Source organism: Mauremys reevesii, linkage group 3 (assembly GCF_016161935.1).
Source record: "Mauremys reevesii isolate NIE-2019 linkage group 3, ASM1616193v1, whole genome shotgun sequence".
Classification (NCBI taxonomy): Eukaryota; Metazoa; Chordata; order Testudines; family Geoemydidae; genus Mauremys; species Mauremys reevesii.
Window position 1 is genome coordinate 1,664,724 of NC_052625.1, and position 25,676 is coordinate 1,690,399.

Sequence of the window (25,676 nt, forward strand, 5' to 3'; positions counted from 1 at the left end):
CCCTATGCGGCCATGCTCTGCGAGGCAATGATACCCGAGTACCTGATGATAGCCTGGCGTGGAAGTGTGTGCTACCACGGAGGACCCAATAAGGCCGCTCTCCCCAGGAACCTCATGCAGAGGCTTTCCAATCACCTCCAGGAGAGCTTCATGGAGATCTCTGAAGAGGATTTCTGTTCTATCCCCGTACATATTGACCTTTTCCCATTGTTAATATTCCTGTTCTGTTAGAAATAAATGTTTCCATGTTTATAGCACTTACCGACTGATCCTTCCCCTGATTCAGGGTCCGGGATAACGGCTGGGGAGGGTTGGTAGGGGAAGAGATCCTGGCTGTCGGGGAAATCAGCGTTGTAAGCGCTGTCGCCTGCCTCGTCCTCCACAAACCCTTCCTCATCTTCCCCATCCGCGAACATCGCCGAGGAACCGGCCCTCAACACTATCCCATCCTGAGAGTCCACGGTCAGAAAGGCATGCAGTGCCTCGTAGCGGCATGTCTGGGGCTGGGCCACGTTGCTGTATCCTCTGTCGGCCATGGCTTTGGAGAGGTCACCTGTTGACGCTGTTCCCTGAGGCTAAATGACAGAGTGATTAGAGCAGGGGGGCCTAGGGTGACCAGATGTCCCTATTTTATAGGGACAGTCCCAAGATTTGGGGTTTTTTTCTTCTATAGGCGCCTATTACCGCCCCTCACCCCCCACCCCGATTTTTCACACTTGCTGGCGCTTAGGCCCTGAGAGACGCTGTGGGTGTGAGTGGATACAGCCCCCCCCCCAGCTCAAACACACCGCAAAGCAGGTCAGCGGGGGCGCCTCAGAGTAGCTTGGGCTCGGGGCGGGAAGGGGAACGCGGCTCAGCCCTTGTGCCGGGGGAGGGGCAGGCGCACGTGACCACAGGGCAGTTACCCGGAGCTAGTGACCGTTGGTCCCCAAGCGGACGGCGCGCGCAGCGCTGCCCGGCTGAGTGACGGGGGAGGGCGGCTGGGGGCGTGGCCGGGACGGGGACGGAGTGGGAGGGGCCGGCGGGCTGCCGGCGGGAGCCTGGTTTGTGCCGGGTACAGCTCTGAGGTACGCAGGTACCCCGGGCCAGCGACCACCGAGTGGGCGGGGCTAGGCCAGTCCCGCGCAACGACCGGCCCTGAGACTGAGTTTCAAATAACGGCGCGCGTCATTTCGCGCCAAAAGCCGGCGGCGGCAATTGGCTAATTGCCTCCTACGTCATCATTCTGCGCGGGTGGCGACATGGCCGTTCCCACTCCCAGGACGGTGGGTGTGGGGTGTGAGGCGGCGGGCTTGGATTTGGAGGGGCGGGGTGCGCGGGTGCCTGTGGGAGAAGGGGGCGGGGCTTTGTGTCCGCCAGTTGGCCGAACACCACCCCAGGGAGGGGCGGGACATGTGATTGCCGGTGGGGTGGAGCCGGCCAAGGGGGCGGGGTCTACGGCTGCTCAGGTGTCAGGGTTGAGCGGGGCCCGGGCGTGCGCGCGGTGCTGAGCGGGCTGAGGCGCTGACCAGCATGAATGAGGCTGAGGGCCTGCGGCAGCGCCGCGCTGTGCGACCCCAGGTCATCACGGAGGACACCCCGGCCCAGGAGGCCAAGGATGGCAGGTGTGGGCCGCACCCAGCACCCCTGGGTGGGGTAGAGCGAGCTACCCTCGCTGAGAGGGAGGGCGCGACTGGGCTGAGCTGGGGAGGAAGAGCCGACCCCGCTGAGGGAAGGGAACGGGGTGGGGAGGGAGGAAGAACTGGTGTGAGTAGCTGGGAGGGAGGAAGAACTGACCTTGCTGAGGGCTGGGTGGTGAGTAGGAGGGGGCAAATGGAGGGGAGGGAGGAAGAGCTGAGGTGAGTGAGTAGGTGGGGGAGGGGCGAATGGGGGGAGAGAGGAAGAGCTGAGGTGAGTGAGTAGGTGGGGAGGGGAGGAAGAGGAGGAGGAGGAAGAGCTGAGGTGAGTGAGTAGGTGGGGGAGGGGCGAATGGGGGGAGGGAGGAAGAGCTGAGGTGAGTAGCTGGGGGAGGGAGGGAGGAAGATCTGGGGAGGGAGGACCCCAGAGCTGAGGTGAGTAGGTGGGGGAGGGAGGAGAGGAGAGCAAATGGGAGGGAGGAAGAGCTGAGGTGAGTAGGAGGCGAATGGGGGAGGGAGGAAGAGCTGAGGTGAGTAGGTGGGGGAGGGAGGAAGAGCTGAGGAGGGGAGGGAGGAAGAACTGACCTTGCTGAGGGAAGGGGGGGTGAGTAGGAGGGGGCAAATGGAGGGGAGGGAGGAAGAGCTGAGGTGTGTAGCTGGGGGAGGGAGGAAGAGCTGAGGTGAGTAGGTGGAGGAGGGAGGGAGGAAGAGCTGAGGTGAGTAGGTGGAGGAGGGAGGGAGGAAGAGCTGAGGAGGGGAGGGAGGAAGAGCTGAGGTGAGTAGCTGGGGGAGGGAGGAAGAGCTGAGGTGAGTAGGTGAGGGAGGGGGTGAATGGGGGGAGGGAGGAAGAGCTGAGGTGAGTAGGTGGGGGAGGGAGGAAGAGCTGAGGAGGGGAGGGAGGAAGAACTGACCTTGCTGAGGGACGGGGGGGTGAGTCGGAGCGGGCAAATGGAGGAGGGAGGAAGAGCTGAGGTGAGTGAGTAGGTGGGGGAGGGAGGAAGAGCTGAGGTGAGTAGGTGGGGGAGGGAGGGAGGAAGAGCTGAGGAGGGGAGGGAGGAAGAGCTGAGGTGAGTAGGTGGGGGAGGGAGGAAGAGCTGACCTTGCTGAGGGAAGGGGGGGTGAGTGGGGCATGGTTTAGTTTTAGTGCACTGGAAAAAGGGGATTGGGGCACTCTCTCTGCGTGGGGTTAGTGACTGGGGGCAGTAGGGGCAGGGAGGAGGTGCTAGTGGCCATAGCCTGGCTTTGCACCTTGTGTTGGCTTGGGGTACACTCCGGGGTGCTCATGCTTGGGTGTCTGGGATCTTTACATAAAAAGGGGTGGCTGGACACTGAAGAGAGCTCTAGGGTGTATAAAGAACAGGAGTACTTGTGGCACCTTAGAGACTAACAAATTTATTTGAGCATAAGCTTTCGTGGGCTACAGCCCACTTCTTCGGATGTATAGGCAGCATTGGCCTGGTGGAGTACTTCAAATCTCTTGTTTCTTAGGCCTCTCGTGGCACTTCATCCCCAGATCCCTTCTGGAGTAAATAGTATTTATGCTACAGATATTCGCCTTTTTGCAACATCTCTTGTTGTTTTTCTTGGTCAACATTGCACTTGGTTTAGGGACCAGGGAATGTCAGACTTTCACTCTATATTTTGATCAGATAATCAAAATCTAAAGGTGGTGGGCTTTTCCCGTATCTTATACATCTAACAGATTTCTCTGGCAGAAGAGGTTTTTAATTGAGCGGTACTATTTTGTGCTTTTGAGTCTTTTAAGCCAAAACCTATTTTTAAAACAACACAAATCTACATTAACCAGGCCAGAGTTACTCATGCATTTCTGTGGGCCAAGTTCTGCTTTTGGTTGTACTTGTATTGTCCTATTGACTGTTTGAGGTTGCACAGATATAGTCAATTCTTTGTTGCTCTGTACTGGATTTCTGTTTTCCAGCAGTGTAAATTTACAGTTCATACTTAAGTTTGGGCTATATAATGCAATAGCTTTAAAATGTTATTTCAACACAACTAGATTAAAGGATTCCATTTTAAACTATCTTTTTTTAATTCAGTAAGCTTCATGTAAATCTGCATAACCATGGAATAAAGTGCACATTTCTAATGGTAATAGTTATAATTGATTAATGTGATTGGGGCCATTTTTACTTTCTACCTTTTTAATTGTTTTTTGTCTTGGATTTGACAGTGGGTGATTTGCACAGCCTGGGAGTATATTTGTTTTCTGTTCCTTTTCATCCTGATGTCTTGCAATTATTTTTCCTCTTTCCTTTGTCATTCAGGTTAATCAGAAGGAAGTAGTTGCCACTGGTGGCTTTGTTTGTGTATTGCCCAATAGTATACCTGGCCACCATGCTTCTCTAATTAGGAGCTCTGATCCTTCAGCTTGAGGGCCTACGGCACATCATCTGTCAGAGAGGTTCAGCAAGCTTTGCTGCCTTGGTAACCTGCCTCTTGCTGCCTTAACACTTCCTGGCTGAAGAGGATGTGGCTGCAAGGACTGGTTGTTTAACCAGTTTTTCCAGGTATCCGGGAGGTGCCAGCCAGGCTCAGTTACTTTGACAACTTCTTTTTCCTGCCTTGATATGTCCTGCACTAGTCCAGTGGCTGGGACCACTTGTTGCACCAATCTCCCTCCTCCTGTGTTGACACTGTTCTGAAATGGAAGAAATATTAGGGATGGTTGCTTTGGTAACCTGTCTTGATACTTTCTGCACCAAGATGATGAGCCAGTTTCAGCAGCCCCCTCTTCGTGGCTTGGTACAAAGGAGCCATCTGCCAGGGCTCTCCTTCCTTATTTTAAAATAAAATTTACTGTTTTCAGTAATGTGATAGGATACATTTATGGAGTGCTCTTGAGCTCAAGTGATCTTCATATAAAGAAAAACAGACACACTGATTTCTTTCAACCAACAATGTCTAACAAAAAAGCAACTATAGAGAATTGCACGTATTTTTTTCCAACATCTGAGTTGTAGATCTAGCTTGAATAGCCTGGGATGTTTGTGGATATGTACTCTGCCCACCAGTTACAAAAGGGCTGTGATTCATTTGTGGTGTGTTTTGTATTTTGCTTTTATCTTAGATGGCAAGTGTAAATTAGCTCAGAGTTTTGTTGGAAAAAGGAGTGAAGCTGCACTGCCTTTAGCAAAATCATTTCCAGTCCCATTCAGCACCTATCCGGCTAGGCAGAATTGGAGGTTAGGACACAGCAGAATCTTGCACCCATCAGATTCTATCTGATCTTTTTTTCCTGCTTCTAGAAGTATCTCTCTGCCTCTTCTTGCTGGAAACCTTATCTGTCCTTTAGGATTCTAGAGCTGGATTCCAGATATGTTGGCTTCTTGAGGTCTAATCTTATCTAAGGATTCACATCTTGCTTATCAAAATTAGTACATTTTAACTCCAGTGATTCACCTTATTGCCCACTGTTTGGAATATAGAAAGTTGTCTGTATTCTGTCTTTTTCTCTCTTTTTTAATAAAAAAAAAAAAGATTTTTAGCAGCTTCTGGCAGCTCGAGGAACAGAAAAAGCCTGCACAAGGCCAGTAGCTTGCTAGCTTGGAATGTGAGGTTTCAAGTCCTTTTTGCACCCTTTCTTTGTCTTTTGTCCATTGTTTAGTTGGGGTCAGAAATGTAACCTTTACCCTGGAAAGCAAGATTTAACTGAAGTTTAAGCGGGCTTCAGCAGCTGAGTTTGTTTTCTCTCTGATGCTCACTTTTTTTTAAGGTAGTTTTCAGCTGTTATAAAGAGGTTTTGGTTGAAGCTCTTAGCTCAGAGTAATTTCTGACAGTTCTGAAGATATTGAGCCTTTATCTTTTGAGACACAGTAGATAAGAGATGTTGAAACTTGGTTAACTGATATATAGAGATGTAGAGATAAGAGGACAACTTTAATCAGGACCCCTGCCTCCCTCTTATTCTCTGCTCCCACCTTTCAATTCCAAGGCTGCTGGTGTTGGAGTGCCCTGGAAGCTGGTGTTGAAGCTTCTGAGGTGCAAGTTCTAAACATGTAAAAGCAGCAAAGAATCCTGTGGCACCTTATAGACTAACAGACGTTTTGCAGCATGAGCTTTCCTGGGTGAATGCCCACTTCGTCGGATGCAAGAGTGGAAATTTCCAGGGGCAGCTGAGGAAGATGGAGGAGCTGGTATGGGGAATACCATTGTACCTCCCTGAGTTACCCAGAAGCATGAGGGGGCTGGTGCAGGTGCACAGGAGGGGGGAGTGGAGCAATTGCTACCAATAACACACAGCTTCAGATGAATGGTTTTAAAATGCAGAAGATAACTGGCAGGAGGGGGTTACCCATAGGGTGGTCCTCTTGGAAAGCATCTGAACTGTGAAAGAGCACTAAAGGATTGATCTTCATGGCAACAACCAAAGCAGTGATAATGGCACATTTGGCCTGATCTCTGTCTGCTGCCTTGGGGCAGCCTTGTGCCAAGTATCATGGACTCAGTCTGGCTCAGCGCTATCGCAAGTAGTCTGCTGCCTACAGCTCAGTATGTGCAACACCTCCTGGAACGGCCTGCTACGTGCTGTGCCCATTCTGAATGAGCAGCTACCAGGCAGTGCCTGCCTAGAGTGGCCAGGTTCAACACAACAATAGATCCTGTCAGTTGCAACTGGGTTGCCAACAATCATGCCTCTGCAAAAGGAACATGACCAGCTGCGTGCTCAAATTTGTGAATGTTTACACACAAATAGGAACAAATGCAATTCTTTAGATTTTTCACATAGGGAACAGCACTAATAATCCCAAAGATTACATGGTGTCAGCACCTTGTGTATGTGCTAACTGCCTAGTGGTCACAGTGATATTTGTACACAGGGTGGAAACACACATTTCTCCCCTATTTGGATGATTGGCTGATCAAGGACAATACCTTGGAAAGGTTCCAAGGATTAATGCATGCCATCACAAGGTACTATTGCTGTTGGTTTAATGGATACTGCAAGGAGATTGAGTATATGCCAATGGCTGTTTTAGAGAGCAGCTGAAAGTGTCAGTGGCTGCCTTTCCAATTCAAACCACAAATGCTCCAAAAGTCCTTGCATTTCTCTTCTCTGGAAGCTGTCTGTGTCATGGGGCTTGTTACAGTCAAAAACAGTGTATGCAAGAACCATTCCCAAGAGATGACCCTGTTTGCATCGAGGAAGGTTGTGTGGCCCTGGTGTGCTTGCACAGAAAAGCAGTATATATTTTCCTTCCTAGCTGGTCTATGTAAATATGTAAAATCTAATCCATTTCAGGATTTGAGGGACCTGTCAGGGTCACTGTACTCAGTCTTGAATTTTCTCTGTTGACACTTGGGGATAATTCTTGGCTTTTACACCTTTGAACTCCAAGGAAGAGTTCTGGCCAACTTCTTCAGAGAGCAACAGACTGTCACGATCATGATCTTTTTCAAGAGTGAGGAACACGGTTCTCGTGGTAAATTTGGAGAACACAGGCTACTATCAGCAGATGGGCTGCCTTACTATATCTACCGGAAGTCTGTTGTACTCCCAGGGTGAAATTCTGCAACTGGGTTTGGGAAGGTACTATATCTGTATTGTTTTCTGAGCGACATGATCAGCTTGCTATTCACCCATTCTCAGTTTTAAACTTGTTACTTTAGAGTTCAGTGTCTTGTTTCATGTTTTGATGGATATTGTGTCCTGCATAGGTGAATTGAAAGGCTTATTCATATTCACCTTTGTGATGCACTGTACCTTGGGGGAACACCCTACACCCCCATGTTCATCTTTATAAAATGATTGTGTAGTATCCAGTGCAAAGTTTGTCATGTTGGGTGTCTTCAAAAGGCTCATGATGCATTGAGCGTGGCTGTTATAGTGATGTTACAGGTTATAATTTCACATATGTAGTTAAGCCCAGGCAAAAACTCTCCAAAAGCAGAGAGGTAGTTCTCATCAAGGCAGATATGGGACAAATCCAGCCCAGCCTCACAGGAACAAAAGACGCTGGCCTAGGAAGCAACAAAAGAATGTTAGACTCTCAAATGAGTCACCTCCCTTCCTTTGGTCAGTTTGGAACTGCAATGAGGTATTGCTCACCTGACTCTGAAAGGGGAGGGGGGACAAAGCCAAGAGGGAAGAAAGGACATGATAAAAGAGAGTCATTTGCCATGCTCTCTCCCAGTTACATCTACAGACACCACACCAAGCGACTGAAGTGTTGATCTAAGAGGAGAGCCTGGCTGTAGAGCAACCAGCCAGTCTGTAGTGAGAAGCATCTAAGTTTGTAAGGGCACTGAAAGTGTTAAGATCAGCTTAGAATGTGTTTTGCTTTTATTTCATCTGAACAAATCTGACTCGTTATGCATTGACTTATAATCACTTAAAATCTATCTTTCATAGTTAATAAATCTGTTTGTTTATTCTACCTGAAGTAGTATGTTTGGTTTGAAGCATGGCAGAGACTCCCCTTGGGAAAACAAGCCTGGTACATATCAATTTCTTTGTTAAATTGATGAACTAATATAAAATTGCAGCGTCCAGCAGGCATAACTGGACACTGCAATACGGAGGTTCCTAGGGTTGTGTCTGGGACTGGAGATATTGGCTAGTGTCATTTGGTTGCAATTAGCTGGGAGCAGCTTACATGCCAGAGGCTGTGCATGAACAGCCCAGGAGTGAGGGCTCTCACAGCAGAGCAGGGTAAGGTTGGCTCCCAGAGTCAAAGATTGGAGTGACCTAGCAGATCATCCATCCAGGTAACACCAGAGGGGAACGTCACACCCCTATATTATGAGTTTCAAGATAAGGCTTCTTAAATTAAGGAAGTGTTTCTTTAAAGTACTTCAGTATCTCTTTTGCTCCAGTTACCTGAGGTAACTTATTCTTGGCAGCAGTATTAGCTACTGGAATGGGAGTTTCCAGACTTTATTTCTAATGCATGGATACTCTAGTTATGATGCATTGTATACATACAATACTGTATTCAAACAGATGACAGACCTGATTTTATGCTGACTACATGATTTAGCAGGTGGTTGAACATGAAGAGAAGTGTGTGTGTAGTGGGGGTGAAAGCAGAAAGAAATGGGCTTTTCAGAAACAAAATTTTGTAATGAGAATTCTTAAAATCTTAAAGTTGTGTTTATGCTGTAATCCTAACGTGTTTGTTTTTGTGTATGGCAGTACTTACAGCAGTAAGGTGTTCCGTGTGACCTTCATGATTTTGGCTGTGTCTTTAATTATTCCCTTGCTTGGAGCAATAGTTCTCCTGGAATGTCCAATAGATCCTCAACCTCTAAGGTGAGCTGTGTTTTTTGTTTTAACTGAATTTTATTGCAAGGTAACTTTTAATACTGATTTTTTTGTTGGTGGATAAAATTTAGTCAACTTCTGTGAAGTTACTGAGGGCTTATTTACACTTCAAAATTAGGTAGACTATATTTAGGTCGACCTACAGCCACCACAGTAATTCAATCAGCTGTTGGTGTCCGTACTGCCCTCCTTCTGTCGGTGGTGTATGTCCTCACCAGGAGCGCTTTCACCAACTGAAGTGGGGGCACTGACAGCCACGTGGGGCTCACAGCTGCAGCCGTTCACCCCCCACCCCATGCCTGAAGGTGACAGCCTGAGGCAGGACTCAATTTCACAGAGTTTTTATAGATTTTGTTTAATATCAAGCAGTAGTGTGCAGAAGCAGAGTTAGGGGTCCATTTGTTGTAAGCCCTATGCAAAGGCCATGGTCTGTGTCCCAAAGTGCTACAATCCAAGGCTGTAGTCCAGCAGTCGGATCTGCTGCAGTTTGGAGTTTTATGCCTGCATGGAGTTTTACTGAAGTCAGTGGGGAACCACATTGAACATAGACCCCTTATGGATCAGATAGCAATATTCTTAGGCTCATACTCTGCAAACTTGTTTACTAGATTTTTAAAAAACCACCCTTAAAGCCAAACTAATTATCACTGCTCTGCTAATGCTGTACTTAAATATATCTAGATTATTTTAACAGAAGTTGGAATTCTCTACCATCCCAGTTACTACTAGGCACATCAGTCAGGCTTATAGGCTCCAATGCTTCAAAGCTTATTCATGTAAGTAAATGTAACCTACTGGTCAGTGTGTGTTACCTGGGCCCCCTCTGTTCCCAATCCACAGAGGCCGAGAGTCTGTTATGGTCCCAGTCAGCAAGCATAGCTCTTTAGCTCAGAGACTTTTAGCTGTGGAGATCCTGGTTAAGACCCTGGTGTTGCCAAGATTGCAGCTGTTACATAACTACTGTGACAAAGTTCCTCCTCTACCTTGGTGGGTCCTGCGCTTATTTGGCAGATTTGCTCACCTCGGTGATCTTCCCCACAGTCTGGGTCAACTTCTCCTGTGTCTGATCAGGAGTTGGGAGGTTTGGGGGGAACCTGGGCCTGTCCTCTACTCCGGGTTCCAGCCCAGGGCCCTGTGGATTGCAGCTGACTATAGTGCCTCCTGTAACAGCTGCATGACAGCTACAACTCCCTGGGCTACTTCCCCATGGCCTCCTCCAAACACCTTCTTTATCCTCACCACAGGACCTTCCTCCTGGTGTCTTATAAGGCTTGTACTCCTTAGTCCTCCAGCAGCACACCCTCTCACTCTCAGCTCCTCACACGCACTTCCTCTCCTCTGGCTCCCCCCTGCCTGACTGGAGTGAGCTCCTTTTTAAACCCAGGTGCCCTGATTAGCCTGCCTTGATTGGCTGCAGGTGTTCTAATCAGCCTGTCGGCCTTAATTGGTTCTAGCAGGTTTCTGATTACTCTAGTGCAGCCCCTGCTCTGGTCACTCAGGGAACAGAAAACTACTCAAGTGACCAGTATACTTGCCCTCTACAAGACTCCTGTACCCCACTGGCCTGGGTCTGTCACAAGTGGGGAGACTACTCACATGTGTAAATAAGCACAGAATCAGGGTTGAAAGGAGATGTTTGTCACAATTATTAAGGCTCTTTCCGGAGTATAGAATCTAATTCTCTAGAATGAATTGTCTCTCCTACTGGCATCAAACCTACAATCAGATCTGTGTGGGTTCAAGCATCCATCTGCATGGTTCCAGTTGAAGGTTTGGGGCCATAATAACTGGGACAGTAGTTTATCAACTAGCTAAGTAGCAACATTGAATTGAATTTTATTTCAACTATTTAAGACTGCTGAACCACATCTTTGAAACTGACTTGTATTTAAATGAACATCAAGACACTAGAGTTGTAAATCTCTTATTTCCTAAGACTTGATGCAGGCTAGAGCTGATATATTGCATCAGAAAAGTCTACTGATGTCCAGGAAAATGAAATACACTGTTTCAAAAACGGCTGTCATGTTTGCAGTCTAGTTGGCTACCTGGAAAAATTGCTCAACTTTTTGCTCAAGAGCATTTGACTTTGTACCTATTCTGTGATAAAATCATGAGACCTGCATTTTGATTTTACAGCTTCAAAGAACCTCCCCTCCTGACTGGTGCGTTAGAGCCAAATATTAAGTTGCGACAGGCAGAGAGGATATTTGAAAACCAACTTATTGGACCCGAATCCATTGCCAACATTGGTGGTAAGCACTGGAAAACTTAGGGATTTAGGGTGGCTTTTTGACTATTGCTTCTGTGCTAAGAGTTTGATTCAGCCACATATCTCTTGGATACCAAATTGTGCAGGCTTCCATGTGTCTGCAATTTAACATTGCCTTGGGTCAGCAACCAACAATTCAGAGCTACATATCTCCATGTAGCCCCTTTTCCAGGAGTAAGTCATTTAGGCCTGGTCTACACTGGGTGGGGATCAATCAAAGAAACGCAACTTCAGCTATGAGAATAGCGGAGCTGAAGTCGACATATCTTAGATCGACTTACTTATTTCGCGTCCTTGCGGCACAGGATCGATGGCTGCTGCTCCCCTGTTGACTCCACTTCCGCCTCTCGCCCTGGTGGAGTTCCGGAGTCGATGGGGAGCACGTTTGGGGATCGATGCATCTCATCTAGCTGAGACACAAGACACGATGCGGCGGATAGTATAGACATACCCTTAGATCTCACAAGTAATCCTTACCCTTCTGGAACATGGCTTTTAATGACGTCAAGGTCCTAACTGTAGAAACTATTGTTCCGATATTCACTTGTAGTAACTTTTTAATTAGGTTTCAGTGGTTATAAAGCCTTTTTAAATATCCACCCGTATGATTATGTAATTGAGTTTCTCAGAGTATTAAGCTTTATTTAAATAACATAAAACATACTGTCAATAAATTATATTTAACGGTAAATCAGACGCCTAAACATTAAAGTTTACTACTGCTGTATACAACCATTGGAGGTGCTTTTAAATAAATTTGTCTCATTACACAGAAAGCCCCTACTAGCTCTACACTGTCTCCTACTGAGCAGCTTCTTATCAGAAGGGCCAGACTCAAGTGGCATTGGAGGCACTGTGTCCATTTCTTAGGAAAGTGCCTTTGTGACAGGTGGATTTTGCAGTGTGCCCTGAAAGTGGTGAGATTCAGGCCTAGCTATAGAATCAAGTCTTTGTGTTTCAGTGCTAACAGTAAACAAAGAGCTGGAGCTGCAGTTTTCTATCTGAGACAGTCTCTCTGCAGTTTCCTTTAAAGGTGGAATTGATTAGTAACAGTATATTTAGCTCAGTTCTTGCTGCCATTTTTCCTGGTTAACTAGAAAGATATATTAAAGCCCTAGTTATCTTTAACCTTATCAGGAAGGTGCCCAGTAAATCATTACCAGAGTCCTTCATTCTCTAATTTCTCCTACTACTGCCTGGCTCCACAAATGTGTGTTGAAGTGTTTAGTCAAAATATGGATGCTGTCTGCTGCTTCTCAATTAGTTAGTCTTTCAGATTCTATTCTCTAGGTGGTGGTTGCAAGAAGATTACGGGACTTCAGATGGCTGAAACCTCTGACCTGGCTGGAAGTTTGGAATTTTTCTAGGAAATAGAAGCTGTTCCTTCCTTGAAGATCAAAATAGTTTTTCCTTTTACAGTTTTGGAGTAAACCATTACACTTTCAGGCACCTAAACTGGAGGTTTAAAAGCCCAAACAGTTTAGCGATTCTTCTAACTTACCATCTATGTACTTTTTAAGAACTATGGCAAAGTCCAGAAAGGGGCTTGAGCTCATCATGGTGTATTAAGAACTAATTTGTCCCATTGCTGTCATGTGACTTGGCATCAAAATGTTGACTTCGCAACATTTTTGGTTTTGGTTGACTTAGTGCTGGATTCATCCCTTGAACTGAAGTAATCTTTTCACAGATCAGGTACAGCCTAAGCAGTATCAGTATAATAAACATCCCTGCTTGAGTGTTTCAGACCTGAAGGAACCATTTCTAGCATGAGAGGATAATTCAGTTGGTGGCATCCCTGTTGAAACTAGTAACAAGGGTGACTTATATGGTGGTGTCTGAGTCTTTTTTTTGGTGATGTGGAATTCTGCTCACTAATGTCCATGGTCAGATTCAAACCAGCGACCTGGTCTGAGACTCAACTCCTCCTGTTTATTTGAATGAATCCAGTTTAGCTAGTTGAGTGATTTAATTGCCTGGACTCTCACTTCAGTTGAAGTACAAGAATAAATAGGGAAGAATGTATCTTTAACTAAATGTGTTCGAAGTGCATTAGTTTTGTGTGGGAGGGAATGTGGGCTCGATGCTGACATTTGTGCTACATCTTTATAAAAAGATTTTGTATATTACGGCAGTTTTGTAGCCAAGCTAATCATACTATTTGTTTATGCAGATGTGCTGTTTACTGGCACAGCTGATGGAAAGATTCTAAAAATTGAAGATGGAGAAATAAAAACGTTAGCAAGACTTGGCCATGGTCCATGCAGTAAGTAAATAATAATTCTTGACCATTACACACTTTTATCATTCAATTGAAAATCGATGGGATAATTTTGTAATGATTTATAAGTTAGCATTCAATCTTGCTCTCTTTTGCAGGTGCACATCTTCACATATTTCACAGCATAGTGCACGTGTTCAGTAGCTGGATTTTAGATGACACTAACATGTCCATGCTTAGTTGACATGTATGCTCAATATTTCCTTGATTTTATAGGCTACGTTGTACCTATACAAAGCTGATGATTTTCTCATTAAATGTCATGTACCCCAACATGTTAAACTATAGTTCATGAGAATATTAACAATATGTACATGACAATATGCCTCTCTCATGATCTTTCACAAAGTCAGTGGAAGCTGTATATATTAATAACCTTTGTTAGTGAGGCCTCTTCAGTTCAAAAGCCTAACTTTAGGTTTCTAGGTCTGAAAATCTTGGCTAACATCCCTTGCACTTGGGGATACTTGTTTACAACAGTAATGCAGCTGCAGCATAGTGTAAGCATTATTATAGTATTGCGGTAGCCCTGCATCAATAGTATATTTCACTTCTGATTTTTGCCTGTATAGACATAGCCAAAGAGAGCACAGCTTGCATTTATGGTTTGGCTGTCAGATTTCATGTCCACATGTAGCTGCTTGCATAGTTACAGTAAGACTTACTTAAGAGCATTCAAATGATTCTATAATACCTGGTGAGAGCGCTTTGACAATGATGACAAATTAGATCTGCCCTTCTTTAATACAAGACAAGATTGTATGTGGCTCTTGAGTATGGGTGTGGGCTGGGGGAATACCAGGAGCATGTATTCTCCCTTTTCCCTGCTCATCTGCTCAACTTCATGCAGCCTGTATGTAGACCAGGCAGTACTGCATTCTTGTGGTTTAGGGAAGCTGAAGGACTGCACTGTTCCATCTCTCTGGGGTGTATGACAGCAACAGAGGCAGTGAGGAGGTTGGACCATGCTCTTTCTCCCATGCGGGGCAGGGGGTTGTGGGCTGTGTCCCTTGAAGGTGTAGTAGTGAGCATGCTCACCTGTATACCAGTGATTTTTTTCAGGGAGGAGATGCCTCACTGTGCTCCCTTGGACCATTGGAGCTCCTCCCCTTACTCTGGGATATACTAAAATGGCATGAGCTAGCTCTCAATTTATAGAAACTTGAGAAGAGAGAAAATATCTTGGAACTATAGGAAAAAGGTTCAGTTCTTCTGTCATCCAGGCAGAGAAGTAGGAGTTCCATACAGCTTAATTTGCGGCTATTTCAGAAGCTATATGAAAGACGCAGGTCCTGTTTGGCCTTTTTTACCATTAGAGATTATGTGTGTTAATTCTTTATAAAGATTGTGTAAAAAAACAAATAACAGCTTGCCCTGGCTCCCTTGGCCAAAGTTTCTTCTCTACTCTATTATGATGGCTATGCTTTGCCGGTTATCCACCTGCTTGCTGTCATCCTTTCCAAATATGTTTGCATCTCAGTAATGCGGCATGCAGTTTGTGAAGAACTTAGATAGTCTTCAGGATTAAAGGAACTTTATACTGTGAATGTTAACTATTTCAGAGTTTTATAGATGTAATTTTTTTTTGTAATGTCTGAAGAGTTTGAGATTTGGAGACATTAAAATATTTAGGTGTAACTAAGATATCTTGTCTCCATCAGTTAAACAAGCTTTCATCTTTTTCCCTTCTTTTGGGTGGATAGGACACATTGTTTGAAGGAGGAATGCGGAAAGAGTTGCATAAATTAGAATTGCTATATATTAAGCAAGATGAAGGTGATCAGCATGTAATTACTTGAATTATTTTTTCCTTGTTACCTTTTCCCTGTATTATTAAAAATCTGATACCCATCATATGAAATAGACCCAGGTTAGAAGCATACAATTGCATGTTCAGTAAGGCATACAACTGCACAGTTACATGTTGGGTGAGGCATGCATTTGTGAATTTAAAATCCCCCTCCCCCCTTTTTCTTGGTAATTGGGCTAGTTGCATGTTACCTAAATGTACTGTAGTGCCTACTTTAAAGTGCTTAATTTGTAAGCAGGGCTCTGAGAGTCAAAGGGCTAGTCTACACTTACCGCGCGGGTCGACGCGGTGAGTTCTTTTTCGGTTCGAAGTTCAACTATCGCCTGATCTAGACGCGTTATAGACGAAGCGCTTCTCAAACGCCTCTCCTCCCTCCCTCCTCCACCAGAGCAGCTGGAGTCGACGAGGAGCCGGAGTTGGGTTCAGCGGTTGGTTCTGGGTGCGTGAGGAGCGACGCAGGGTAGTCGAGGTGCTCGACCAGCCACGCTATTGAATTATTCGTACCCTAGTTATCCCAGTTCTTAGTGTAGACCCTGAGTTAAACCCCCAATCTTAAGGGAGTTCAGAGTTAGGTTTGCAACAAACTTTCTCTCTCAATGCTGTACTTGGGGGTGGGGTGGGGGGGCTGTTTTAAGGTATGTCTATGCTGCTGTCAGGAGGTGCAATTGCAGTCTACGTATGTATATTCAAACTAGCTTTGATTGAGCTAGCTTGCTAAAAAATAGCAGTGGTACAGGCTGGAATCCCAGGTGGGATTGTATTTGGGCAGCTAGCCTATTCTGCCGCTGTTACATTGTTACTTTTAGTGAGCTAGCTCCATCAAAGATGGATTAGATTGATGTCTATATGTGCTATCCTGACTGCAGTGTAGACATACCCATACAAAATATGAGTGGGAATTCTCTGCAATACCTAGGCGCAGTGTGGTGAAGGATGACATTACAGCCCTTTTGCTCAACACTCTTGCTTTTGTTTTAGACTTTCTACATCACTTTTTATCATGCATCAGGCCAGATCCTCAGTTGGTGTAAATGGCACAGCTCCATTGCTGTCAATGGAACTATGTCGCTATACATCAATAGAGTTGTCGGTTTATACTACATAAGGATCTGGCCCAATATGTAATTTCCTTTCATAGTAAAACTAAGGACTAAAAACACAGCCCAAAGAATAGTCAGGCAGCTGTTTTCCAGCCTGTGCCAGGAAGTTTGGGGGATGTTTCGAAGTGCATTTAAACTCTCCCAAAGCTCAGTACCCACTGATAATCTTAATGGAATCTCTGCATAGATCCTTGACTATTACTGTTGTGCTACTATCTAGTTGACATTATCTATGGAGTTTTAGCAAACAAATTTTGTTACTTCTGCAGTAGATGGAGAGATGACTCAAACAATGATTGAGATATCCCAGGTTAAACGTTAAACAGCAGCAACCACCTTGTGGACATTTTTGAAAAACAAATTGAATAAAATATATAGTGTGACTCTCACTTGTAATAGTTTTCCTCCATCTTTTATTAGAAGGGAAACTTGAGGCACGTGCCAAGTATCCTCTGGCACACTCCTTCTTTGTTGTCGACAACCTTTTCAGTGTTGTTTGAAGGTGACTAAGTAAATACCAGTTATTACTAACACAGTACTAGTGCCACACTTGTCTTTGTTATTTGTCAGCTAATATAATAGTTGAGTTTGCAGTTACCATTATAAATTCTACTATGCTTTCAACTGTATATGCATATGAAACCACTATAGTCAATGGCTAAGCCATGTATATACAGCAAAGGCAGTAGTGCTAAATATCTGCTTTGAAAACACAGATCTTTACTGCCTGTTCTAAGGGAGAATTTCTGTTAGCTGTCAGAAGTATTGAGGTTAGGGCTGGTTGGGGGAAAGTCTCTTTTGTTTTTTATTATTTTCAGCAGAAATTTTTGACTTTTTATTAGAAAACCAGAGTACTCTTTGGTTTGGGGTTTTCTGACTAAAAATGTCAAACATTTTTGAGAACAGCCACTTTCTGTGTCAATATTTGTTTAATCAAAATTCCAAACTTCCGTCAAAACAAATTTTTTTTTTTAAATATTCAACCACCCTTAACTAGGGTAGGTATGTTTTTTGCTAGGCCTGTCAGTGGAGGGCAGTGTTAACGCTAACCTTCGAGCAGCTCTGATTCATTGATCATTAAAATTCATTTCGCGGTGGAAAAATGAGAGCATGATATATTTACAAGTGTGGTGGTGGGAAGCTGGCAATATAGTCTTGTTATATTTGAGCTTTCTTTGCTGGAGTGGCTTCAGTACCTTTATATACAAACTGCTCTGCCTATAAAACAGCTGTAAAATTGTCTCAAAAGGAACCAGGGAAGATGAGCCCACCTGCGGGAGACCCCTTGGCATCAGAGTTGGGCCAACTAATACCCTGTTTGTGGCAGATGCATATTACGGAATATATGAAATTGATACTGTCACAGGTATGGTTCTCCTCCTCCTCCTTCCCCCTCCCCCCGGCGCGGCCTTTGGGCAATGAGTTTTGAGTCAGGCAGCTTGGGTTCTGTTCCTGTCTCTACTTGACTTTTGTGGCTTTTGCCCAGTCACTTTGCCATTGCATGCTTCTGTGTTTCCGTCACTATAAAGAGGGCTACCAATGTTTACCTTTTGGAAAGCACTTAACTTCGACCCAGTGCTTTTTATCCATAGAGCTGAGTGCTTTATTTAGCTAAACAAAGCATATTTAGCTGAAGTACTTCTATACCCCCCCATTACCATAGTATCTGAGCATTTCACAATCCTTAATGTATTTATCCTTGCATCCCCCTTGCCCCCAACATGAGATAGGGAAGTGCTGCTATTCACATTTTACAGATGGGGACCTGAGGCAGAGAGGCTTAAGTAACTTGCCCAAGGTCACACTGGGGGTCTGTGGCAGAACAGGCTCTTGAACCTAGGTCTCCCAAGTTCCAGGCTAGTGCCCTAAGTATTAGACAGTTCTCCCCCACAGAGCCAACTGCAGGATGGTGCAGTGGTCTGCTTGCATGGATCCAATTGCAGGATCAGGGTCTGAGTTTATGCGTTAAATGTAAAAGCTTTTAAAAATGTATTTTCAGTGTATGGCTCTCTACAATATGAAGCTTCTTCTATGTAAAAGTTTTGCAGTGATACTAGTTTTACCTTGTATTTCAGTCAGTATTGCCCCCCCATTAACACTTTTCATCATTACCATTTCTGTGCACGCCATGGATGTGGATTGATACAATGTCAGATGCTGATACCTTAAAATTTTACACATACAAAATGGTGTATAACATTGACAGCTGCTCTTCTGAGGATAGAAAAGATACTGGGCCAATTTAACACCTACCTGAATGTGTTAGGGTTCAGATTATTGGAACGGCAGGATAAAAGATGGGCAGATTTATTTATTTATTTTTGTAATCAGGTGACGTGAAAATGCTATTATCAACCAGTGAACCAGTTGAGGGTCACAAATTGTCCTTTGTGAATGACCTCACGTTGACTCGGGATGGGAGGAAAATCTTCTTCACAGACTCCAGCAGTAAATGGCAAAGGAGGGATTATTCATTCTTGGTTATGGAAGGCACAGATGATGGACGGCAAGTATCTATGTATAGCAATCCATCTACTCTAAAGCAGATCAAACCAATAGGAATAGCCAGGACAACTTAGTTGTGTTTAAAAACCCTTTTAGTCTTTATAAACCATGCAGATAATGCTGCTCTGAAAATGGCAAGGGGGGAATGTGTGGAAGAAGCTGGCACGTGCAGAAATGAAAAAAATGTAAGAGATTTCCTCCTCTTTCAAAAAGCCTATTTGTATAAATCTTCTCTAGTGGAATGTGCTTTTTAAAATTAAAAGAATTAACTTTTTTTTTTTTTTTTTACCCAAATTCTGTCATGGACAATTGTCTAGCAACCTTAAAAAGCTGGTGTATTTCTGCCCCACTCTCCAGGTCATAAAGAAATAAACTTAAATGTGCCCTGAGTGCTCTGCTTTTTCTCAAATTCTTTGTGCATAAAACCTGGAGGAATAAGAGGAAGGGAAATGCCTGGCAAAGCAAAAGGCAATTGAGCAAACGGTCTTATCACACTTCACTTAAGTACACGTGTAATGTTCTGTCTTTAGCCTGCTTGAATATGACACTGTGACAAAAGAAGTGAAAGTCTTAATGGTAGGACTGAGGTTTCCGAATGGAGTCCAGCTCTCTCCTGCTGAAGATTTTGTGTTGGTAGCAGAAACGACCTTAGCTAGAATAAGGAGGTGAGTGAGACACTTGGGGATACCTTACTTTGTCAAATGACTTTAAATTGATTTCTCTTCTATTCTATATAGGTTTTTATACCAGCCTCATCACTATCTGAGCCCTTTCCAGTAGTGCATTAATGCGACTACACAGCATAAAAGAAAATCTTGGGCCAAATACTTCCCTGACTTACAACTCATGCAACCCTATTGATTTCAAGTAGGGCTCCACAGGGTGTAATCAAGGCAGATTTTAGTCTTGTGCATGGTTCTATCTAGGTATTTGATTCCCATCGCTGGGCATAGGGGTGCCTCTCTGTCATTAAGGGAATAGACCGAATCTCTACCCTGACCTCAAAGTGCACAAACACTGCATTAGTATGCAAATTCACCCCAGTTTAGCTGTATTGGTAACTCAAAGCATAATAACCCAACACAAACCTTAGCAGTAACCCTTCTTCCTGTGTCTGGCTGTCACTAGGGTTTCCATCCAGAGCCTCTTCTGTTCTTGGTCCTTGCTTCTCTTTAGGCAGTTGCCCCCACTTAGCTTTTAATCCAGCTGAAGTTAACAAGCTTCATGTCATGCAATGGCCCTGCCTACATTAGAGAATTTTTTGAAAAATTTCCTGCAGTTGTTAACCCTGGTGCAGCTTTCTCTTGTCCAGGTCTACTGGGGTTCTGGAGGGAAGTCAGTGGAAATGGGTCAACAGCTGCTGACACTGTTCTATGCACATTATCAATTAATTTGGCCTGCTCAGAGCAAATCTAAGCAATGTGGTGTTTAAAACAGTCCCTGCAACCGGTGGTCCATCTCCATGAAGGCTGTCAATACTGGTAGGATAAACAGTAAGGGTGGGGAACTTTAAAATCTCCCTAGTTTGAACAAGGTAGGACTGGTAGGATTTCAGTAGCTCTCTGCAGAGTCTGAATACCTGTTAAGTGTGATTCAGCAGAACATCCCTGCCACTCTGCAAAATGGACACACAACAATATCATTGTGTCTCTCTGCCCTCCAGTCAGCAGGGACTGGTCTCTGTTTTGTGTTGTGGGTTGTTGTTTTTTTTGTTTGTTTTTGTTTAGCATTAAGAAGAAAAGATGATTGTGACCAGAAGGCAAGAATATTAAAGTGTGAGCTAAAGTCCAAAACTATTGTGACACTGGTGGAAAAGGTGGAAAAAGGGAATGCAGGGTTCAAAAAGTGTGCTTGGTAGAGGTTTCAGAGGTTTTTCAGGCTTCAGACTATTTAACCTGACTTCCAGTTAGCCATAGAGCATCTCTGCTTTACTTACACAAGCAGCTGAAATTCAAATAGACATTATTTCTGATCTATCTTTATTTCTTTTGAAATTAAAACTTAGTTGACCCCAGCTGGGAGGAAAGGCGCATACAAGTTAAGGGGGACTGTAAAACTTGAGTCAATTAATTCTTCACTCTACTCAGTGCTCTCCCCACATCTTTTCCTCTACCATAGTTCATAGGGTAGATGTGACAGACTGTAGCACCATATCTTTATCTTGTTTTTTTATGGGTAAACTGAGTTGAATTGCTCAATCCCACAATTTATATAAATGATGTGGGGCAAATTCTGCTGCTATACCAGAGATCAGCAATAACTCCATAGAAGGCAATGGAGTTACTCTGGTTTTATATTAGCCATCAGAATATGTCCCACTAACTCTTACAATGTCAGTGATATTGCAGCTGTGCTACACTGATCTTGGTATTTCAGCTAAATCATTGCATATTTGGCTTCCCAAACCAGACTCCTAATCCATTTATGGCTTTACTTTGATCTGTGCCTACACCATACAGGTTAGCTAACATCTTTCAGAGAGATTAAATCTTTCTCTCTGAGGTTTTCAGTAGCAAGGCGAAAAACTCCTATTCTACCCAGTTTTTTCCTTCACTGGAGACATCTGGTTTACAATCTCTTCCTTTCATCAGCTGGATCCTTGTGCATGGTGGCACAAGCTGTAGTCATTGCTAGGCGCATATCAGACAGAAGAATGTGGTCATACTGTACTTCACTCTGCTAGCAGTAAGAAAAGCTGTTTTTAGTAGAAAATGTATTGAATTTGTTTATTCTATGAACTTCGTTTAGGTTAAGAGGATGTCCTGATTATCTTGTTGTGATTTTACAGATACTATGTCTCTGGATTAATGAAAGGTGGAGCAGATATGTTTGTAGAAAATATGCCCGGCTTTCCAGATAATATCCGCTTAAGCAGCTCTGGGGGATACTGGGTAGCCATGTCAGCTGTTCGACCCAATCCTGGATTTTCTATGGTGGATTTTATATCTGAAAAACCATGGATTAAAAGAATAATATTTAAGGTAAATGTATTTAAGATAAAGGGAAAAACAGTTTACTACTTTATTTAAGGTACAGAAAATACTTTGTTTTCGCTCTTTTTTCCACTGGAAGATATCGTGACGCTGTGATTAAAGCTACAGGTATGCCACATGATGCTAGTTGGAGGCATCGTCCACATTTTTTATAGTTAGCAAAGCTAAGGCTTGCTCTTACCAGTAGGAAGTACACAATTTTCAAATGGAAAGGCAGTCTTTCAAATCCACTGTCTTCTAACTGTACATTGATTTTCTTTTGTATTATCAAACTCTCAGCCTCACTGGTGTATCAACATAAGGTGTTGGCATTTGATTGCCTTTTATTAAAATCAAATTAAAATAAAGTACAAAATATTTTGTCAACATGACTTTAAGAATTCTTGATCCTCAGACATTTTAACAGATGTTCTTTTAAAAAAAAAAATTAGCCCCAAATTTCTCTCTCAGAAAAACATCAATCTTGACCTAACAGGCATTTAAGATGGAAATGACAGCTCAGTTAAAAACTCTGTTGCCATGCTGCGTTACAACTCTTTTTTTTTTTTTTTTTTTAAATTTGAGTGTGGTAAAAGAATATCAACAGAGAAAGCCGTGCTTGGGGACCAAGTCACAAATAAGCAGCACTATTGAGAGCTATACAAAATCTGTTTGATTTTTGGCCACTGGCATCAACCACATCATGAAATTGTGTGAGAACACGAGTGCCTTGTGCATCAGTGTCATGCTGAGTAAATCCCAGAGTTCCACATTGGAGTGAATTTTCTATCAAACATGCTTTTATAGTTGACTTTTCAGTGCTCTTAAGATGTTAAATCTATGCAGTTAACTTTCACCTGAAATCTGAAGACTTATTTTGTTCACTGATTACTGCCAAGGTTTGGCATGATCCATGATTGCTTTGAAATATATGATCAGTTTATGTAATTCATGGTTAAATAACTATACAACAACTTACTCTTGCTGTTTTTCTTTTTTTAGTTGCTAAGTCAAGAAACTGTGATAAAGTTTGTGCCCAAGTATAGCCTTGTCGTTGAACTTAGCGAAACTGGATCCTACAAAAGAAGCTTTCATGATCCCAATGGAATGGTGGTAACTTACGTTAGTGAGGCACATGAACACAATGGATATCTTTACCTGGGCTCCTTCCGGTCTCCATTTATTTGCAGACTTAATCTTGAGCATGTTTAATTGTCCATGCAAAATGAAATGCCATTGTTATCCTGAAACATTCTAGAATTGTAAAAAGAAGATTGCGGCAATGTTTGACCGAGAGAGAGAGGGAAATGCATCCATTATGTGCAGCAGAGAAATCCTATGCTACTGTGTTGCTATAGGAAAATGTGTATGGTTTGCTGTATTTGTCCTCTTTTTTGGTTTAACTACTTCGTCTTTAAAATGGCATGCATAAAATTAATGTCCGTAGGGAGTGAAGAGACAAGTAAATACAGCCAAATACTTTTGTTAAACAAAACCTATTGTACTCATTACAATCAGAGTTGCTTCTCTTAATTTTGAGCTGTCTTAAAGGCATCTGTCAACTTTAATAGGTGTTGAGTTCAAAATATTACACTGGAAATAGGTAAATGGTTTTAGTGAAGTAATAACCGTATTGAAGAGAGGATGTCTTGCATGTGTTTACATCCAATTTAGATCCTACTGTGTAGGCATGGTTTAAAAAAAAATTATGCACGTTCACATGTCATACCATACTTCAGTGGTAGATTCAGTAACCACCAGAACATGCCTAGAAATCTAGTCACATCAGTTAGATTGAATTGAAGAAATCTATCTAACGAGAATATGAAACTATACTTGACTGTTAAGTGACATAAAATATTTTACCTGTGATACTTTGTCTGTGAATGCTCTTTCTTATAGTATTGTAGTTACTTGACAATGATGGTAGTTATATTTTATACACTATTAAACAGAACATTGGTTCAACTAGGTTTTAAATAGTGTATTTAAATTACTGTTCATTACTTATGTGGGGGTAGTGCCTTTTATGTGCTCTGCTGCACTTCTCAAACAAAGGATGAAATAGTGTGTTTACTTGATTGTTATGCTGAGAGGTACAATATCACAGGCATATACTGTAAATTATTTCATTGTGCTTGCCTTTCACTCTGGTTTGACAGGGCTGAGTTAACAAAAACTAAGCATCTTTTAGCTCATGCCAGTAGTATTCACATGTGGCAGTTAGAGTGCAACATTTCAGTGCACTTTGGAATTTACACCACGTGGTCCGCATGATGGAACAGTGTAGACAAGCCCAGAGTTTTTGTTTAAAGTCAAATTTTCAGTCCATCCAACAGATCTACATGTTTGTTGTGATTGGCTTGAACACTAGTATTCCAGATCATGGCCCAGGGTACGGTTTGGTGCAAATTTGTGAGGTTGTTTACTCAAGGGTTTCCCGAGACACATCTCCCCAAAGAAAGACCTGTTTCTTGAAACTCCAAAATTCTCAACAATTGCTTGTGCAGATGGGGGATTGGCGGTGGAAGGCAGGATCCACGTGAAATGTGGATCACTGGTATCCCTGCAGGGTGATTGTGTCCGGCACTAAGATCAAAGTCTAAAATAAAAAAAAATAGTTTCCTCTTGGCTTTATGGAGCAACCACTGGATTGTTGTGTGCCGAGCTTGACTCGTAGCCACTCAAGCATGCTGTGCAGACCCAGAGTACATCTACGTATCGAGCTGGAGGTGTGACTCCCAGCTCAAGGAGACATACCTGTGCTAGCTCTGATCAAGGTAACGTGCTAACAGTAGAGAAGCAGTGGAAGGGGCTAGCCACTCCAAGAACAGACCCATTGAAAACCATGGCATGTAATTGGGGTGGCAAGTGGCTCACATTGCCATTACTTTTACCCATACTAGTTCTGATCAAGCTAGCATGCTGTGTGTCCTTCAACTACCTCCAGTTCAAAGAGTAGGACATGTCTTGATTGGCTACCAGGGGAATGGGTCTAGGAGCTGTGCTCTGTAGTTATGAACTCTGACTCTTTACTTTGTTCTCTCCAGGCCTCCTGGTATGTTCAGAAGGGGCAGGATCGGGGCAGAATTGATAGCTGCACAAATCTCCCTAGAGTTCTCAATTCCAATGGAAGTGATCTGAACTTCCAGGCAACATCTTGATTCTCTCTGAGCTGTGTATGAAACACAGTAGTTTCAAAGTTAACACTTACCCCATCTCCTCTGTTGTTTTTTTGGCCAAGGGATTGGAATATAGAGAAGTGTAGATGGGAAGGAGAGATTAAATATAGCAGGACTAGAAACAGAATTGCTTGTGGAGGTGGTGTGTCTGGGCTCTGTCTCAGAGAAATGGCTATTCATGCAATGAAGCTAATGGAGTAGGGTGATCCTTCTCTATACTGAGAAAAAGGGTAGATGAAGTAATATCTTTTATTGGACCAACTTCTGTTGACGGAGGGGACAAGCTTTTGAAATACAGAGTTCTTCAGATATAGATATTAAGCCTTTATGCTTTAGCTTGGCAAGGAAACTAAAATCATGAGCGCATAATCCTACACAATTTACTTAGATGGTGTAAAATCTGCCTGTCCAGGCTCTGAGAGCAAGTATAATACAGATGAATTTTTTTAAGAGTGTTCAAACGCATCAAAATTTGATGCGTAAAGTATGGATCACATTATGGTATGGTATTAATGTAATAAGCAATGCGTCAGATGACTGCAGTCTATCTCACCAAGCCATCATGGATTCTGTTTTTTATTGAGTGGCGATCAGGGCCCCATTGTACACATAGTAATGGGCAGTCCTTGCCCTGAAGATCCTACAATCCATATAGA

At 43.5% G+C, this 25,676-nt stretch overlaps 1 protein-coding gene across 3 annotated transcripts; it reads left to right on the forward strand.

Moving 5' to 3' along the window:
* Window positions 1-1,122: 1,122 nt before the first annotated feature.
* On the forward strand, window positions 1,123-23,710 carry LOC120401929 (adipocyte plasma membrane associated protein). Of its 3 annotated transcripts, none has more exons than XM_039532174.1 (9): window positions 1,123-1,265; window positions 8,770-8,886; window positions 11,038-11,153; window positions 13,344-13,436; window positions 17,611-17,727; window positions 18,693-18,867; window positions 19,397-19,531; window positions 21,655-21,847; window positions 22,841-23,710. In XM_039532174.1, exons 2-9 carry the CDS (start codon window positions 8,804-8,806, stop codon window positions 23,048-23,050), a joined length of 1,122 nt encoding a protein of 373 aa, XP_039388108.1. In that variant the 5' UTR covers window positions 1,123-1,265; window positions 8,770-8,803; the 3' UTR covers window positions 23,051-23,710. The 3 variants fall into 3 exon arrangements, with proteins under 3 accessions (XP_039388108.1, XP_039388107.1, XP_039388109.1); XM_039532173.1 differs by lacking the exon at window positions 1,123-1,265 and adding an exon at window positions 1,402-1,604; XM_039532175.1 differs by lacking the exons at window positions 1,123-1,265; window positions 8,770-8,886 and adding an exon at window positions 9,586-9,674.
* The last annotated feature ends 1,966 nt before the right edge of the window (window positions 23,711-25,676 follow it).